General features: G+C 37.0%; 1 protein-coding gene across 6 annotated transcripts in view; it reads left to right on the top strand.

The window, feature by feature from the left end:
* Nucleotides 1-20,569, top strand: part of Cntn4 (contactin 4) — a 995,812-nt gene that overhangs the window by 481,502 nt on the left and 493,741 nt on the right. For all 6 annotated transcript variants that reach the window (XR_005972615.1, XM_041635217.1, XM_041635207.1 and 3 more), the window contains one exon: nt 1,802-1,949. Coding sequence is in view for 5 of the 6 variants with exons in the window: in XM_041635217.1 (XP_041491151.1) it covers nt 1,895-1,949 (55 nt within the window). In the remaining variant the exon portion in view is untranslated. The remainder of the gene's footprint in view (nt 1-1,801; nt 1,950-20,569) is intronic.

Genomic DNA, 20,569 nt, shown 5'->3' on the forward strand with positions numbered 1-20,569 from the left:
ATAAATCTGGGCCTGGGCCCCACATGTCCTTGCTCTTATTGAACAGATCTGCCCCTTTCTGCCAGGAGGTGTCAGGGCTCTCCATAATGCCAATGGTATCTTAACTTGACTCATGCATTTGTTTATGTAGCTTTTGAAAGGTTCACAGAATAAAATGCCTATCTTTACTCCAGAATTCTAGTTTAAGATTTCTAGCCAGTGAAAAAAAAATATTGTTATTGTTTATTTAAGGGAGATGTTTATCAGCAGATTATTTAAGAGTAAATTCCTTTTTAAAAAATCTCTCCATACTTTGTATTTAGTTAATTTATTTTACAGTGTTAGATAAAGCTACGTTCCTACAATTACATAACACACAGTGAGCCTATCCCCCATCACCCGTCAATACTACTCCTTCTCCCTGTTTCCCTCACATTGGTTCCCTTTGTCTTTCTAGGAAGCTTTGTTTCTACTTCCATGTTATCTGTACATATGTGATTTTAAATCTCAGTGAGACAGGATCCATGCATAAAAGAAACAAATGATATTTATCTTTCTGAGACTGAGTTAATTTACTTAAGGTTGTCTCCTGCTGTATCTATTTTCCTGTGAACAGTATAGATTCTTCCTTCTTTTTTAAATTTTGTCTTGGTTTTTCCATTCCCATCCAGTTGACAGCAATTCATAATTGGGAAGATGTATTTCAATCGACACTGGAGCTGTGTACCTTGGTTGTCTTTAGTTTTGCCCCATTTTTCTTCAGTTTAATGAATCACCCAAGGCAGCTACTCAGTGTAGAAAAGGAGGTTTGTTGTAACTTTTAGTTTTGGAAACTTGAAGTCTAAGCAGATTTGTACAGACTCTGGCAATAACTCTGGGGTCACTGGAAGGAAGGAATACATGCAAGAGAAAGAGAAGACAGTAGCTAACAGGAGCCAAGGAATGAGTGAGTCAGGGCTTTCTGTCATAAATCACTCTTGCAAGGATTCATGGGTCCCTTGAGAGTTTACTTTAATCCCTTTCGAGGACATCTCCTTCAAAGGCATAATCAGATACCACTGAGTCCAGCCTTTCTCAGACCTCATTATCTTACTTTATAACACCCTATGCCAAGCCTCTTGTACGTGAACCTTCCAATAGCATATTCAAAAAGCCATATTCATATTGTAGCACAATTTTAAAAAAGAATGTGGAACACAGAATGAATACATGAATTGGCAGAGTAATTAGAGTTTTCACACACACTTCCATTCTAGAAATTCAGAGTTCAAATTGAGACCTGTAAAAACTTACATTTTTTTATCTCATTCTTTGGCTATCTTGCTATTTAATTTTTTTGAATTTACTATTTTTCCGAGGAAAAATAGCAAAACAAGATTTGAAAGGACAGAGAACAATCTGTCAAATCAAGATCTCTTCTACTGCCTTCAAGTTAATTCCTTCCTAATCAAGAGAGTTTCTTATTTAGTACCAGGTCTATACAGAGGCATACTAGTCCTGGCCCTTACCTTTGCATTGTTTGAAAGAAAGGAATATGAAGTGGGTTAAGCATGTTCATCTACATTTGCAATCCCAACACTGAGGGGGCTGACCCAGGAGAATTTGAAGCTGAGAACCAGCATAGGCTTTATAGAAAAACCCTATCTCAAAATAAAATAGTAGGATGCTTTTACTGTCTTCATATTTATAATTCAGTGTTCTTTCGTTTTCTTCAATATTTTCCACAAGCGGATTTTATACTTATTCAATTAAAGGCAGATATTCAGAGACTGTAAGGAGACACGGATCCAAATCTCACTGTAATGTCTCTTCTTGTCCACAGATTAAAGGTTGCACAAAACTTAAAAGGAGCAGAAGCAGCGGTTCTATTCACTTGTTATTGGACTCGAAACTCCTTTGACCTCGGAAACTGAAGATGAGGTTGCCATGGGAACTGCTAGTGCTGCAATCATTCATGTTGTGCCTTGCAGGTAGAGTGTCATTTCAAAAGTTTTTGATTTAAAAGTGCCACTGTATTTCACACTAATTCAAAAGTGGGCCTTTGCTTTAGACAGCGATGGTAAAATCCTAATTGTGCAGGTTACTGTGGCTAGCGTTTGCTGACAGTGGTGAATACACCTTCTTGCCAGTCTTTTACTGGCTCTTTTCATGGTGCTCTGTCCAGACATCACAATGATGTTTCATCTGTTGAACTTTCCTTTTACAGCTTTTTAAGTCATCATTTAGTTTGAACATTGCTTTCTTTGCTCATCCTGGGTCTCAATTGCACGGAGATGTTAGGCAGTAAATCTAATGATATAGTCAGAAGTGTTGCCTGTTTGCTGTCAGTGGATGGGATCTTATCTGAGTAGTTCTTTCAATTCACTCCATCTTATTACTCTATGCTTTTTGTTTCAGTGCACCTATAGCCTCTAATAACCAGAAAATAAAATACAGAGGGTAATACTCATGGGCAAGCACTAGAAAAGGGACTTTAAACATTCAAACGTGTTGTCTAGGACTTTTTCAGTTGTCTGGGTGATTTGAGTACCTGACATGTGTGATTCAGGAGTGATGCATTGTAAGTCCATGGGAATTGTTTCCTGGCTTAGATTGGTATGCATCTTTCAGAGTCTTTTTAAATGATTTAGATTGACCTGATCTGTTGGCCATAGTGTTAATTCCTAGGACATGTGAATATACTTAAAGAGTTTTTGTTTGTTTGTTTGTTGTTTGTTGTTTTGTTTTTTTGTGACATGAAGTCCTGAAACAAATAGAACTTTTGAATTCCAATTCTTTGAACAATTTATACGTTTAGATACTAGTGGGTAACTTGCATTGGGGAGGCCCAGGACTATAATCCCAGGCAGAACATATACAACTACCATGTTCTTGTGTTTGTCTTAATTTACAAGTAGACAGTTTGCCAATACGAGCAAATACAACTCTGGCATGTGTGGGTCTCTCCCTTCATGGCAGGTACTCTACTAAGTATTTGTGTTTAATCTTATTTCATTCTTGCATTAATCCTAGGTGGTAAGTATTTTGAGGGGTATTTTTATTACAATAGTGGAGGATATTGTCGATCAATCAAGAAGAGGGAAAAGTCACTGAAATTCATAAATCCTGTACTTGAAACTTCTATATCTCAAAATCCAGACTTGTCTTGAGCATCATGAATTACATTATCTTAGTGGCATTGTCAGCTTGGCCAGTTCATGATTAAAATTCACCCTTGAAATTGTGCTTCTCATTCTTATTTGTTTTAGAACTTCAAACTATCAATCATTTATGAATTGTTTAGTTTATCATTTTACTAGCATATTGGTTGTTTTAATTTGTTGTGGTTTATTTATATTATTTGGATACAATTTTCTTCAAATCCAATTTTAACATTCTTACTTGGGTTGAATACACAACATGTTCACACTTCCATGACTCATGAACATTTTGTAATCTTTTTTTAGAGATTATATTTATCTCACCTGTATGTTCAGAGCCTAAATCTTCAACAATCTCAACATTATAACACAAACTGTACACATCAGCTGGTTTTCTCTGGTATCTAATTCCCTAAAGACCTTGATAGAGGTCTTGAAACTTTTGTTTATTATAGTAACTCTGCACAGATAACTTCTAAGCTATGTAGGAGTGAATAGATTTCCCAGTTTTAAAAGCAGAAATGTATACATTTAGCCTAGTGTTCTTGAGGTGATATCAGGAAATTAAAGGCTGTAAAATCAGAAAGCTACATACCTTTTCATTTGTGTTTTGAAAGGCTTGAAGTCCCAATCCAATAATGAATATATTAATATTCTCTTCCCATATACCTCTTTTGGGGTATATAAAATCAAGCTATGATTAATGTTTTTGTTTTCTTGCTATTTGCCTTGACTTCATTAATTTCTATAGCACTCAACACTCTCAATGCTGAACAGATTTCTTTAACTGCTCATTTTTGTCTATATATATATATATATTCCATATTTTTTATGCTTCTTTAGCCTTAAGTTTCAGAATAAATTTGGCAAGAACAGTATGTATGCTTATGTTTACTATAATTATCACCTCTCAAATATCTCCTTTCCTGACCATTTTCTGTTCCAAATATATCACCAGGCTAACTGTGCCTAGGAGGAATCATTTAAGACTCAATAATTGTTCAGGGACACTGATTGGTGATTTTTAGTTCAGTGTGTTTTCTTTCTTTGTTTTTATATCAAATAATAGTTTCACTCTCTGGTGATAATTTGGTAACTCAAAAATGCAAAAAAAAAAAGAAGAAAAAGAAGAATACCTGTATCAATCACCTAAAAGTTAAATGAAAAAGTAATTGACCTTTACTTATGTACCTCTAAAGCCACTCAATCCTGGGGTGACAATATTATATTTTCTAAAGGAGCAAGGAAACTGTCAGATTGTCACCACATAATCAAGAATAGTAGTAACTATGAAAGAACTAGCTTGTTCTCTGTGTGTATGTGCATATATACCTGAACCCAGAGTGTTTCACATTTTGTATATAATTTCATGGAGTTTTAGGATCATGTTTTAAAGATACAGATTCATGCATGGAACCACAAACTGTTCCCCTAACATTCAGTTTTCTTGTCATACAAAATAATACCATTTATAATTGGACTTTAGGACGTCCTTTTGTCAAGAAAATACTTTTAACATACCTAAGATTTGGTCTCTATTATTATTTAGATATGTCCTACAATGTTATATAATCCATGATATTTTCATGGCAACTATAGATGAATTAAAATGGCATTGCTCCTTTTTGCTCAAAACTTTTACTTCCCCAATTACCTCAGTTTTCTTCAGATCACTTATCAGCATCTGCAGAATATTATTTTAGAAGTGTGTTGTTTTAGAGGCAAATATTATCTGTATTGGTATAAGAATTTTTCCTTTTAGTTCATTGCTTTATACCCAGCATCTGGAGGCATAGCATATATGGCTAGTATTAATTCAATGAGTGGTCCATACTGACAAGTCACATAAAAAAGACTGAGAGAGAGATGGAGGAGAGAGAGAGAGAGAGAGAGAGAGAGAGAGAGAGAGAGACCAAAGCACGTATCTCCAATTCCAGGATCTTTTGTAGTTATGGGATACCGTGGGGGGCTCTGAAATTGTCTTTATTATAGCTCAATGAATGAATAACCTATGAGGCTAACCCCTACATGTCTTTTTAAATTAGAAATGAATGTACAAAATATTAAAATTTCTAGGGATTGTTTGGTCCAATAGCCCTTTACCCATTCTGGCTTCAACTATAGCTGTGGTGGTATTTTTCTATAGTTCTCTGCCTCAAGACATTCTCGTACATCAAAAGCCTTGAGAACCATGAAACTAACCCTCTCCTTGGGGGCAGTCCTCAGCCAATGGAGCATGACAGTCCACAGATAAATGACTAAGTCTTCTGTTATTTGGAGAGTTGATTCTTAGGCAGTCTTTTCTTCCAGTACCTTAGGGATCCCCAACAGGAAAAACCCCAAATGCCCACAGTAGCAACTTCTACCTTCATTATTTACTCTTGGATTTTGGAATTGCCTCCAGAAAAACTAATTGTTTAGATATTCTTCGCTCAGACTCAGCTTTGGGAGGCTGTAAGCCAATAGTATATGCACAACAATCAATAGAGACAGATACTTAATGTTGTCCATATCAGTGATTAGGAAGACCCAGACAAGAAGCAGAAGCACAACCTTGACAACTGGCAGAAGAGCTGACATCATATGTTTATACATATATGCCCAAGCATGCTTATACGTCAAGAAATTCATGCACATATAACATCATAGAGTTAAATCTATAAGCATCTAGGTTGTGCAACTGGATTGTGCCAGTCTTTTTGTTGTTTACTAGTGTCATTGTTTACCAGATGTTTGACAAGCCATTTTGCCTCTCATGGATTCAGTTTACACCTCTGTGTAATGAGAGGCTGGAACACATGGTCTCTAAAGAACATGTTTCAACTCCAAATATTTATGATTTCCTCCATGCTCATGATTTGAGATATAAAAACGTATGGTGATTTGGTTAGAACCAAGTCTAGGATTTCAACTAAAATGAAATTTCACACAGGTCATGTGCTTTACAATGTGTTCCTAATTCTGTTCATGTTGGCAGGGTTTGAAAGAAAGAATAAAATGACTGGCCCATATGTGACGTGCAGCAAGAGGTGTGAACACTTAAAAAACAAAAAAAGAAAACCCTCTGTGAATGTGTGTAAAAAATGTAAGCATGGTACAGTCTCAGATCATCTTGATTTCAGGGAGGCTAAATTTATTTTCTTCTCGGTTTGCCATTTACCAACTTCAGCAATTGTCTCTTTTGAGAATTTTGTTGATTTGTACACACACATACACACACCTATGCTGCTGTTACATCTGACTGTAAGTGATTGAGAAATATCCTGGATAGTTTATAGGAGAAATACTCTTATGGTTAGACGCAGATTGGTAGGTATTCATAAAATTGGAGAAAAGAGTCCCCAGTAGAATAGTGAATTATAGGGATGCAGTTCAAATATGTGATAGTAAAAATGATAACAAAAGGTCAACAACTGAATACAAACACACAAAAAGAAGCCCCAGGTGTGTGCAGTGGCAGGGAATTGTCTATGGTTTGGGCTCCTTATAGACCCTATTTGTTACAAGGAGCCCACCTATTTTGTTCTGGCTGCTTAGCCCTGAAATAATCACACAGATACTGTATTAATTAAATCACTGCTTGGTCCATTAGCTCTAGCTTCTTATTTGCCAACTCTTACATCATAATTTAATACATATCAATTAATCTGTGAATCACCACAGGGTTGTGGCCTACCAGCAAAGTTTTAGTGCATTTGTCTCCACTGGCAGCTCCATGGCTTCTCCCTAACTCCACCTCCTTTCTCCTAGCATTCAGTTTAGTTTTCCCTGCCTACCTAAGTTTGCCTTATCAATAGTCCACGGCAGTTTCTTTATTCACCAATGGTATTTCACAACATACAGAGGGAAACCCACATCACCTGAATGTAAAAATACTCAAATAAGGTTATCCATATTTGTACATAGAATCTGATGGTCACACTTTTTGCCACTTTATCAACATGTTACAGAAGAGCACCAAATAATAAAGCATATTCATACCTCATTCTTGATTTATTATATCTCTACAGTCTCAATAGGAAGAGATTATACACAGGCATGAGTGGTAAGGCTTGATCTAACAAGACAGCCAGGTCTATTTTACTCTAAAAGACTTTCCAGTTTTCTCAGAAATAAGACAGAAAAAGAAGCAATAACCAAATAATTCCAGTTCTAAACAGATACTGGGTGGTTTGAATTAGAAATGGCCTCTATAGTCCTAGCCATCTGAACACTGGAGTCCCAATATTGACACTGTTTGAGGAGGTTTAGGAGGTGTGGCCATACTGAGGAAGGATTTCCCTCGGGGTGGACTTTGAGAGCTGAACCACATCCAGCCTACTCTCCCTGCTTTTTGCTTGTGGTCCAAGATCCAAGATGTAGTTGTCAACTCCTGCAGCAGTTTCTGTGCCTGATTCTAGCTGTCATGCCTCTGTACTGCAATAATGATAAAATCTTGGCCGTTTAGATCTATCAGTGCAAATAAACTCTCTTTTCTGTAGGTTGTATTGTTCATGTTGTTTTATCACAGTAATAGACAAATAATTAATCTAGATGATAAATCTACTGTTACTTGTGGTCTCATAGAAATATATATTTAATTAAGATCAAAAGAGAGCAAATTGGGTGTAATTTAGTAACTTCAAACAGAGTCCTGCAGTGGCATCTTAATTAATTTTTTTCTCTAAGAAAGTATGTTTACAATCATGTAGATAGAATTCTAAGCTGAGATTCCTGATTCCTCTGTACTCTTTCATAATTGACCGTGACATAAAGCACAGTTAGCACAAAGACCAAGCCCAGAAGAACACTAATGATTATATTAAAAGAAAACAATAGCTCCAGTGATAAAGAATTTAATACACAAAGAAAATATACCTCCCAACCAAGAAAATAGAATACTAAAAAGAAAAAAAATTGAATGATGAGTTTTATATTTAAATAATTTCACAATGAAAAATATTAATTATTAGTAAAGATGAGGTAAATAGATGAACGAGCAGTGACATTTTTTGTCCCTAGGCATCAATATATAGCAGTAGTCATATAAAAAATTGTTAGAACAATCAATATTAAACCTTTCATAAAGCAAAGTCCTTAATGACTTCATTAGGTATGCTGATCCGGACTAGACACCTTATATATGAAAATTTACTGAGAATGTCTATGATATTCATGAGTTAACAAAAAAGGTGATAGAAGAGTAATAAGTATAAAAAAATAAAACTGGAAGAAAAAGAGACAACTAAAAATATCAACATTAACAAAAATATTAAATGATAATATTGAATAATATGCAGTTAATATCAGTTGACCAATGCTTCTTGTTGAAATGTGAATCAATAATGCTGCTCATTCAAGATACAAAAACTTTAATAGTCCCTAACAGTGAATTTCATTCCAAAAAAACAAAACAAAACAAAACAAAAAAAACCTCAACAACAATAACAACAAAAAACCCAGCCACCTTGATAGAGCTGACAGTTAAGAGCATTGACTCTGCAATTACTTAACTTTTAACGTTTCTTAGATATGCTATCAAGGGTATCCATTCCCTAGGTCATGGGTGGTACTATTATTATTATTTTATATAATTTATAAAGTGAGCAAAACTATTAACATTCCCTCTGTTTGTGATGACTGGTCTCATGTTTATTTACTTTGTCTTTGATACAGTTTGAGTTTATTACATTGCTAGTGGCATTTAGTATACATAGCTTCATCCAACATATGTTCAGTGACCTTACTAGTGCTGAACTCTAGGAAAGTAGCTTGGTTATAAATTAAACCATTCTTACTATGTAAATGATGATGATGATGGTAATGATGATAATGTTGGTGGTAGCCCTGGTGGTGATAAGATGATGAGATCATTGAGTCTAGTGATCAGTCTCGTGGAATACAGGTTTCTGGTCCTTCTTAAAAAGTTGCGAGATTAAGTACCCAGGATTTATAGCACATCTGTTTCTCCAAATGTTTACAATGTGACTTTGCATAGTGAAAACATGGTAAATATATATGAGTATTAAATACTAAGGTTGTATTAGTGTGGGGGGGTGTGGGGAGTGTGGGGTGTAGAGACTCAGAACAGTGACCACCTTCATACAGATAACAAGTATCTGATGCAGCTGTGAACACCCTCATCATAAGTATAAGCATCAGAAGCAGTAGAAGCAGCAGCATATCAGTGGGCATCAAATGTTTTTATGTAGGTGAAGAAACATTTTGAGTTACCCTTTTACCATTTAGGACAAGTACCAGTTGGAGACATTCACCTAGGGTTGGCACTAGGGATAAGCTAATGATAAATTTTATCATTGGATTCCATAAATTAGTTAGGTTTCAAGAGTACAGAAATTCAACCAAAATGGTATAAATTCCATAATGATGAAAGATTTTTATATGGAAGCATGCCATGAATATCAGTATCACCCTTGCTAACCTTTTTCACTGTTTCTGACCCAAAAATGGGTACCATACAGCCCTGTGATGTCAAGTTGTTATGAAATACAGAATATTATTTCTTAATTTTAAATGGAAATAGACATGTGTTGTAGAATATTTAGATGGATCCCTTGAGCATACACATTGAAAGTAATTGCACATCATTTTAGTGGATGATAATATATGTTATTTGGTATAAATTCTGTACTTTGGGAGATGAAATAAGTTTTCATAGTTTACAAAACCCCTAGTGGATTGCCAGATTGTTACATGTTTTCTCAGTGTAATCAAGCTTACTTTCCCTTAAGGAAGATGGCATTATTTTGTTTTGTAACTAACTGACTCTGAGGGCGAGAGCTCACTACCTCAGATCCAAATTAACTTACTTCAAATGTTTTCATTTCTAAAGCAGTTTGTAAAGTGTCATAAAAGAAACGTTCTCTAAAATTTCTTAAGTTATGTTTTCACATGATCTAGGGGCTCCCTAACATATGAAATATGACCAGTACAAACTGATCCACCAAAAAGCACATGACACCTCAGAACTGCCCTCAGGGATTTCTGTCAACTGTGGGGCCTGAAACAAGAGGAAAATGCTGTTTTCTGTTTCTTAAGGTTGAAAATTGGAGCTCAAAGTGCCTGGAAGTTGTATTTTCCTAGACAATGGCCCCAGGTATGACACCAACAAAAGATCTCTGATATAATTCCACCCAGGTCTAGTTCATAGAAATGATAGGTTAAAGGGATCACTTGCAGGACCATGGGTGAGTTAAAGACTCCAAGTACCTGTTTCCGTGAAAAAATTTGCTGCAGCATGGGGAAAGGCCCACATCAGCTGCATCATGGAGCTCCCTTGTACAGAGGCAGCTTCCCAGAGGCTCCTCTGTCCCAGCAATCACTTTTATGTTCATATCCATGAGGACTTGTGATCTTGGTAACTTTGTTCCCTGATTTTATGTTTCCTTAGCTTCTTGAATCTATGATTCCCTCCTTCTAGGAATTTGGTTCATACAACACGACTACGTCCATTCTGAGAATAGTAGACCCTGTCTTCCCCTTCCTGGTATCTGGGTGTGACAATGATCCTAAATAATTTGTGACTTAGGAATACATTGCTGGTAGTATCTGGCCCCATTTGTATCTCTCTCTCTCTGTCTCTCTGTCTCTCTCTTTCTCTCTCTCTCTCTGCTTAGGATGTTGAATGCAGAGCACCTCATTAGTAAGTTTTATATGATCATGTACTGGAATTGATTTTTTGGTTTATGTAAAATAAAGCTTTGCCTCTTTCATTTTTCTTTTGCTTTAATGTGGGAACTTGGGAAACTTACAAGTGCAAACATGACTTGTCTTGAATTTGTACTGAACAGCAGGGACTTTGAAGATAAAGACATTGAGAAAACCATAAAGTGGTTAGAGAGATGGCTCAGTGGTTAAGAGCATTGACTGTTTGTTCTTCTAGAGGTACTCAATTTGGTTCCCAGCATACATGTCAGGTGACTCAAAATTACCTGTAACTCCAGCCCCAGGAAATATGACACTGACTTCTGAATTCTCTGCGTATTTGCACACACATGAAAAACTCTCATAAAGATGCATAGACATGGTCATACATAAAAACTAAAAATGAATATTCATTTAAAAATAAAAAAACACATGAAAATATTGTAGACTGTGGTACATGTATATGCATCTATAAATGGAGAGAGGATTTTAATCACAGCTTCGTGGAGCACCTTCATAAAGTAAAGAATATCTGTCTCTGTATAGCAAAATTGTAAAATGGTGAAAAACATGAGTTTTCAGGCCCTTTCCAGAGACATGTGAATAGCACTGAGAAAAAAATTAATCCCTACTGTTGACCAAGGTTTTCGGTCTCACCGTGTCCTGCAGTCATTAAGTCCCAAACAATCACACAGAGGTCTACATTAGTTATAAACTGATTGACCCATTAGCTCAGGCTTCTTATTTACTAATTCTTATAACTTACATTAACCCATAATTTTTGTCTGAGTTAGCTTCGTGGCTTGGTACCTTTTTTGGCAAGGAAGTCACATAGTGCTTCCTCTGAGGCTGGGTCACAACTTCGGACTTAAACTTCCCTCTTTCCAGAATTCTTGTTGCCCCACCTATACTTCCTGCCTGGCTACTGGCCAATTAGCATTTTATTAAAAATAATACAAGTGACAGGATAAAAGACCATTGTCTCATAGCACCCTACTCAAAGTTCAGAGCAGTATCATTTAATAAGCTCCCTAGAGAGGGAGGAACTCAGATACTTATCATCTGGCTAAAGAACAAATAATATACAGTGGTGTTGTAATAGGAGGGCGGGGCTGCGTCCCCAGCACCCCGGCAGCCTGGCTAGCTTATGCCCCGAAATAACAACACACAAACTGAATTCATTTAAACACTGCTTGGCCCATTTCTATCTAGCCTCTTCTAGGCTAATTCTCACATATTAATTTAGCCCATTTCTAAACATCTGTGTAGCACCAGTCTTACCGGGAAGATTCTAGCCTACGTCCATCCTGGGTTGGAGCTTCATCGTGTGCATCTTCCCGGGAGCTGGGAGCATGGCGTCTCTCTAAGGCGTCTGCCCCCGAGACGAGAGCTGTAGAGTCTGAGCTCACTTCCTCTTCCTCCCAGCATTCTGCTCTGTTTACTCCTCCCACCTATGTTTTAACCTATGAGGGCCAGCCAAGCAGTTTCTTTATTGCTTAATCAATGAAATCAACAGATTGATATATGACACTCCCACATCACAGTAGGCCTATACAATAAAACATTGTTTATTGATGAAAAGTAAAAAAATAGTGTCATACATGTAACTTCTTGGAACAACACAGTAAGCATTATTCTTAATGGATAAAATCATACCCAAGGATTTTATATAATAATATTCCATTTACTTGAATCCCTAGATATATCAATCAACAGAGAAAGTAAGTATGTACTTACTTAGGATAAGACTGGGACAGATTTAAAAGACTGATACTGTCTATGTGATTTCTTCTTAGGATGATGGGATTAATCAAGGGTTAGAGAGTAGTTGGGGAGATACAACCCATGACTTAACTGTGCATTTCATAAAACTGAATTGAATGTTGTTAGTAGTATCAATAAATTTGTCATTTAAAGATAGCTGACCTCAAGCTGTCTTCTGTTACTCTTTCTCCATAAAATTGCCCTTCCTTTGTGTATGTGATTGTGGATGGAAGAAATCTCCCAAGTCCCTACCACTTGATGAAGTGCTAAAGGCAACTGATGACTGCTGAGAGATCAAAAATTAGTCTTACCCAGGGATTAGCGCTCTGTTTGATTATCCAATATCAATGGCCAGTGCTAATAAACTATTCATATGAAAACACTATATGGACTCAGAATTTGTCAGTTGTACCTTCACATGTATACATACATGTAGCAACAATAATTAAAGAAAATAAGTCAGATAATACATGAAAGTGGAGGGAGGACTTGGTGGCTTAGAAAGGGTACAGTGGAAGAGCAGAGGAGAATGTGATAACATGGAATTAAAGATAATAAAATTCTATCATATACATATAAAAAATACCATAAAGAAATCTGTTATTTTATCCAATTAATAAATGCTAATAAAATGAAAATATTTTTAAAGAGTTGTAATAACTCTTAAAATCCATATTGAGTTATTAACATGCAATATAAATTTTAATTTTGCCTACTAGAAGGCTATAATTGTCAAGAAAAGATGCTATGCTTCCCAGGGAAAAGTCACTGAAAAGAGATGAGGGTTTTTGCCTGCTCTCCATTCTAAAATCAGCCTCACATTCCCCCTTTCTCTCTAGTGGAAGTCTCCCTGCTCTTATTCTTAAGGAGGAATCCCAGAGGGCTCCTCAGACAGTTCATTATCAAAGAGACAGTTGCTTTTCTCCTTGACTGTTGTTTGAGAAGTCATACTTGAGTGTAGAATGAAGATGGATGAATCATTTACTTTTTTCCTTTTATGAATAAAGTAAATGCTGTGGGATTGGAGATTGCTAAGTGGTTAAGAGTACCTATTGCTCGTGCAGAGTTCCCAGTTCTGTTTCAGCACCCCTGAGGTGGCTCATAACCATCTCTAGCTCCAGTTCCAGAGAATTTATGCCCTTTCCTGACCTCTGCAGGTACTGGGCACATACATGGCGCACATACATACATGCATGACACTATGTACATATAATACAATACATTAATATATAAATTAAAAGTAACGTTCTGAGAGAAAAGTAACAAAGGTGTCACTGTCTTTTCAGAGTCTCTGTTCTCAGTCATTCTCATGATCAGCTTCAGAATTGTGAAGTCATGTACCTATGCCAGGGCTCTTACATCGTAGTTCATTTCACTGATGCATTCAAAGTCTTATAGAGGATGAGTGAGAAAGCGGGAATGCACTTTCCACAACTCAGTGTGCTTTCCAGTATTCCATCACGCATCTTTCTGGTTTGATCTCTTAAGATTCACCATATGCACACTATTACAATTAATGTAAAACACAATTAAGCTCCCTAGTTTCAACCATTTTGTTCCCACTTTTGTACCACAGAGTAAGATTCACAACTGAAAGCATTCTGCTTTTGTTAGAGTAGAACTAAATGTCAAGCAAGTTAAGGTAAATGAAACATAGAAGAAAACCTTACTCTCTACTATGTGTCCAAGGCATTTTGAAAGTCCGGTCAATGCTTGACATAGCAATTTCAACGTGATGCCTCAGCATTAGAAATTGACAGATTGTCAAAGATTTGGGCTCACATAGTTCTGCTCTCCCCTTATGAAGATGAAAAATCTGCAAAACAGAAAAGAATATTGCTTATTCTCCCAAGTTTGCATGGCTAACTGCTTTCATACCTAGACAATAATATTGGAAATATTTAATTTAGTTTTATCAGTGCATCAATAATTTCCCATGATTTGGATTTTGAGTGCTTTCTTGTTGCTACACACCACAGATAAATATTTATGTAATAAACCTTTATGTTACAGGCACGACTTTATTATCTTAAGGGTGTTGTAGGCAAACCATTGGCTATCTTTATGAGCATCTCTCAGATAATGGTGTTAGAAAGATTGGCTAAAATATTTTATCTTCTTTTACTGCAGTGACAGTTATATTCTAATGCAGGTTTTCTTTCTCATGTTTAGAAAGGTTTAGTATGACTATACTAGCACATTCATTTGTCAATGTATATATCTACCAGCTAATATTTTACTAAGTGTTAACTTCCATCTGCACATTAACATGTCAGGTATACCACTTTATATACTTAGGAATTTATAAACTTGTGAGACAAAACAATTTTCTCAAACTCATATATTAGGTAACATTTAAATGAAAAATCCAAACTGCTAATAATGATGTGCTTGTCGTTGACCTATATTGTTACTGTGTTAAAAGTTTTTGCTTAGGTTTAACTTTAATAGACAAAATAGTAGTTCTGAGACTGAGATTAATCTGCCTTCAAAACTTACCTCTAGGAATAATTAATTGTTCAGTACACATCTTTTTGGAAGTGTGGAGACCAAAAATGCAGTATTTTTGTTGATGCCGCTCCTTGACAGAAGTTTTCTAAAATATATATTTTATGTATACACACAAATATATATATATACATATATATGTATACATGATATATGTTGATATATGTGCACACGTACAATTCAGTGGTCAATAATCAGATATTAACTGTATCTATTATTTATTACTAAATTTTTAATTACTAAGTTATTTATTGCAAAATTACTGAATTTAGAATTACCTATGTGGCAAGCCTCTGGGCATGTTTATGGTGGAGTTTCTAGGGGTTTAATTGAAGCAGAAAGGCATTCTCTAAAATGGGCAGCACAATTCTGTGCATCTGGGACTCAGGCTGAAAGAAAAGGATAAAAGTGACCTGAGAATCAGCTCCATTGGCATCTACTTCCCAACCACAGTTGCAGTGTGCTTAGCTTGCTGTCACTGCAGCTTGCCCCACTTACTGCCACAGCTTCTCTACAATAATACATTGCACCCCGAAACCACAAGGCAAGATAAGCTGCCCTTCTCAGCTATCTCCTCACAGGGACATAAATACCAACACCTCAGGTATCATTGACTGTTGACAGAGGTTTCTGTCCCATTCGGTCCTACAGCTGTTCAATCCCAAACAATCGCGCAGAGATCTCTCTTTATATATATTTATAAATTGCTTAGCCTGTTAGCTCAGGCTTCTTATTAACTCTTATAACTTATATTAGCCTGTAATTTTTGTCTGTGTTAGCCACGTGGCTTGGTACCTTTTTCAGCAAGGCAGTCGCATCTTGCTTTCTCTGTGTCTGGGTGGTGGTTGCAGACTGAAACTTCCCTCTTCCCATAATTCTCATTGACACGCCTCTGTTTCTTGCCTTGTTGCTGTCGCCCCACCTATACTTTCTGACTGGCTAATGGCCAATCTACATTTTATTAAAAATAATACAAGTGACAGTATAAAAGACCATTGTCCCTCAGCAATTGACCAAATTTATCCTAGAGGACGGCAGCCTCAGTTTACCAAGGTCCTTCTATAGCATCAAAACCTTGATTTGTCTCTATAACATAGACTTAACCTCCGTGTACTTAATGTCTGCTCAGCTCTGCTATTTGCCTGTTTCCTCCTCAGTCAGTGATCTGCTGCTTATTAACTAAAAAAGAAAAAAAGAATGATGAAGCTGTGTAGATGTTACCCGTTTCCCTTGCTTTATTTGTTATACATAGCTAACTACAGCATGGTGGTTTCAGCTTTTCTCCAGGGAGACATTCCTCCCTTGACTCCCCAGCATTTTATTTCCCTCCGAGTTGTTGCCTTGTTTTTCTTTCCACCCCCTGCTGCAATATTCATTATCACTCCCCCTGACCTACACAGCTAAGATTTTCTCCCTCCTTCCTGTACCCCTTTCCTTTCTCACTCTAATTATATCCTGCCTTAGAATACAGATTTAAAGGTAATGAAATTGTATTTAAACACACCTTGGAACTCCAACTGTTCACCTCCCTCTGAGATGAAATGAGTAAAGTTTCAATTTATTTGCTTAAAATTCACTAGAGTAATATGTTCATATATGGCAAAATGTTTCATATGTATTGTTTTCTATGCTCCGCTGAGAAAACATGTGAAGCAACTCTACTACATTCTTGTCTCCAGAAAAGGATATTGCCCTCCTCACAGTTATGGAAATTATGAACATTCAAAGAAGCGAGCGAATCCAAACTAAATTCCCTCTCTTCTCTGAGCAAAAGGGTAAATATTAAAAATGCCGCAGTATTTGTCAGGGTTAACCATTTCCCGCCTTAGTGAACCTTGGCTGTGATCCTCTCTGAAGAATTCTGCTGCACTGTTATGACTTACAGAGGAGACAGGTGACAGGAGGTGACTATGACAGGGGCACAAGAGATCTCTGTAAAACAGAAACGTCCAGTGAAGCTCAGTGCTCTTTCCCTGTCCCTTTTTCTCTCTTCAGTAGAGTTCTGTAGGCCCCATCCCAAAGAATTCCTTCCCACACTGTGATATTTACACTTGCATTGTGATGTAATGTTTTTCCAATTAGATTGTCTTAGCATTTCTGTTGCCATAATGAAATACCATGACCAAAGCAACTTGGAAGGAAAGAGTTTCTTTGGCCTATTCTTCCACACCACTGTTCCTCATAGAAGGGAAGTTAGGGCTAGAACTCAAACAGGGCAGGTTCTAGAAGCAGGAGCTGATACAGATACCATGGAACAGCACTACTTACTGCCTTGCTTCCCATGGCTTGCTCAACTTGCTCAGGATCACCTGCCAAAAGGTTGCCCCCCCCCACACACACACACAATGAACTTAGCCTTTCCACATCAATCACTAACTGAGAAAATGCCCAATAGGCATGGTGTCATCAGCAATATTTTCCAGGTCTGGGAGGCAATCAAGGTAATGGTAGTAGCTTACATTGTTTTGACTAATTGCCTAAAACACCCCCAACCAACAACTTAAAGGTATTTGTTCATATTTATCCTCCTGTTTCTTTTTATTATCCCAATAATAGCAATACATCTTCAGTGTACAAATATTCCAAAACATTTCCCCCTTTTTGTCTAAATAAAAAGGGAAGATTTTAACTCTATCATAGTAAAATTATACACAATAAAAACAATTATCAGCTAAGAATTACGTTCACAATATTCAGTCCATTTATATTTGGAAAATTCAGAGAATTTAATATTAGATATTTGATATTGATATTGGAAAACTTCCTGAGAAGTAAGGATGTGGCTTTTCTTACCTTTCTTCTCCCCTCACCCAGAATACCATACGGACAACTTCAAAAGGCTTGATATAAACTGTAAATTAAACCCTGGAAAAGTAAAGGTCTGGCATGTAACAATGTTATGACTAGAGGCCTTTAAAGCATACAATGTTTTGACATAGTGCTGAGAATTTTTGTCAGTAGTTTTATGCAATTCAACACAAAACCGTTCTCAAATTTTCAGGACCCCTATTGGCTTTTAATCAAACAATTTGTGAGTTTCTTTGACTGATTTTAATGTCCCTTCAAGTGTTTATTTGTTCACAAAGCGGCTAAAACACTAGCTAATCTCTGTGTTTGACTATCTATTTCTGTTGTAAAATAAATCCAATGTTACAACATGAAATATCAGAATTATGGAATCTTTACAAGAATGTGAGGATCATGCCAGTGGTCCAATAGTACTTTTTCCATTATAGAACAGTAATACAAATTTTCCAATTCTATATAGGTTTTTAGATAAGAATTTTTGAGAAAATTTACCAGATATTTTTATTCAGATTTAGCTCAGGAAGTTGCTGTCAAAAGATGTCAACCTTTCGAAGATTGTGGAAATCTTTTTTTTTTTTTTTTTTTTTTGCCAGGACAGTATTCTAAATTTTACTAATCTTTAAATGTCAGTCAGGTGAGAGAAAAACAAAAGAACAACAAAAAACAACAAATAACAAAAACCTCAGGGCAATAATGAAATTTGAAAATACACTACAAGCTACCATACAACTCAGTCTTACCAAAATATTTTTTCTTTTGAGCAAAGCATAAACTTGATATAAAAAAAACAAACAAATAAGCAAAAACAAGCATTACCTAGTTCCCATTTGTAACCTCTGAAGATGTTCTAGTTCTGAGGTTATATACAATGTAATCTCTGAAGACATCTGAGTTCTTTCCCAAGTGGAAGTTTAGACAGACAGTTCCTTGCCAGAGGGCTCTACTGGGCTTTCCAGCCCTTTAACAGCATTCTTGGCTGGAACTCAGGTGGGGAGAAATTGAGATCTGGTGTCCAATTTTTATGAAGAACACGCATGCTTACCCCACCATCAGTTTGTCAAAATAGCACAAGACTGTGTTTCAGCAAAATGTAGTCTAGGATGAATCTCCTCAAATTGACATTTACTGAGCGGTGCAGCCTCTGCTACAGTCTCTCAGTGATGCAGGCAGCTAGAGACCCCGTGGGGGGTCGAACATGCAGAAATATATCACTTTGTAGGCAGGCTGGTTGCGGGTGTCCCTCAGTGTATGTTCATAGTGTTCCGGGAGATACATAGGAACACAGAATAATCTTTTTTTTTTTTGTTATTTATTTATTAAGGATTTCTGCCTCGTCCCCACAACCGCTTCCCATTTCCCTCCCCCTCCCCCGATCAAGTCCCCCCCCCCATCTGCTCGAAGAGCAATCAGGGTTCCCTGACCTGTGGGAAGCCCAAGGACTGCCCACCTCTATCCAGGTCTCCTAAGGTGAGCATTCAAACTGCCTAGGCTCCCACAAAGCCAGTACGTGCAGTAGGATCAAAAACCCACTGCAATTGTTCTTGAATTCTCAGTATTCCTCATTGTCCGCTATGTTCAGCTAGTCCGGATTTATCCCATGCTTTTTCAGACCTAGGCCAGCTGGCCTTGGTGAGATCCCAATAGAACATCCCCATTGTCTTAGTGTGTGGGTGCACCCCTCGTGGTCCTGAGTTCCTTGCTCGTGCTCAGTCTCCTTCTGCTCCTGATTTGGACCTTGAGATTTCTGTCCGGTGCTCCCGTGTGGGTCTCTGTCTCTGTCTCCTTTCATCGCCTGATGAAGGTTAATATTCCTGAGGATGCCTATGTGTTTGTCTTTGGATTCACCTTATTTAGCTTCTCTAGGAACATGAATTATAGGCTCAATGTCCTTTATTTATGGCTAGAAACCAAATATGAGTGAGTACATCCCATGTTCCTCTTTTTGGGTCTGGCTTACCTCACTCAGGATAGTGTTTTCTATTTCCATCCATTTGTATGCAAAATTCAAGAAGTCCTTGTTTTTTACTGCTGAGTAATACTCTAATATGTATATATTCCATACTTTCTTCATCCATTCTTCCGTTGAAGGGCATCTAGGTTGTTTCCAGGTTCTGGCTATTACAAACAATGCTGCCATGAACATAGTTGAGCATATACTTTTGTTGTATGATAGGGCCTCTCTTGGGTATATTCCCAAGAGTGGTATTGCTGGATCCAGGGGTAGGTTGATCCCGAATTTCCTGAGAAACCGAAACACTGCTTTCCAGAGTGGTTGCACAAGTTTGCATTCCCACCAGCAATGGGTGAGTGTACCCCTTTCTCCACAACCTCTCCAGCAAAGGCTATCATTGGTGTTTTTTATTTTAGCCATTCTGACAGGTGTAAGGTGGTATCTTAAAGTTGTCTTGATTTGCATTTCCCTGATCGCTAAGGAAGTTGAGCATGACCTTAAGTGTCTTTTGGCCATTTGAAGTTCTTCTGTTGAGAATTCTCTGTTCAGATCAGTGCCCCATTTTATAATTGGGTTGATTAGCCTTTTACGGTCTAGTTTCTTGAGTTCTTTATATATTTTGGAGATCAAACCTTTGTCAGTTGCAGGGTTGGTGAAGATCTTCTCCCAGTCAGTGGGTTGTCTTTTTGTCTTAGTGACAGTGTCCTTTGCTTTACAGAAGCTTCTCAGCCTCAGGAAGTCCCATTTATTCAATGATGCCCTTAGTGTCTGTGCT

Source organism: Microtus oregoni, unplaced genomic scaffold, assembly GCF_018167655.1.
Source record: "Microtus oregoni isolate MIOR12 unplaced genomic scaffold, Mior012 000002F_ref0000024, whole genome shotgun sequence".
Taxonomy (NCBI): domain Eukaryota; kingdom Metazoa; phylum Chordata; class Mammalia; order Rodentia; family Cricetidae; genus Microtus; species Microtus oregoni.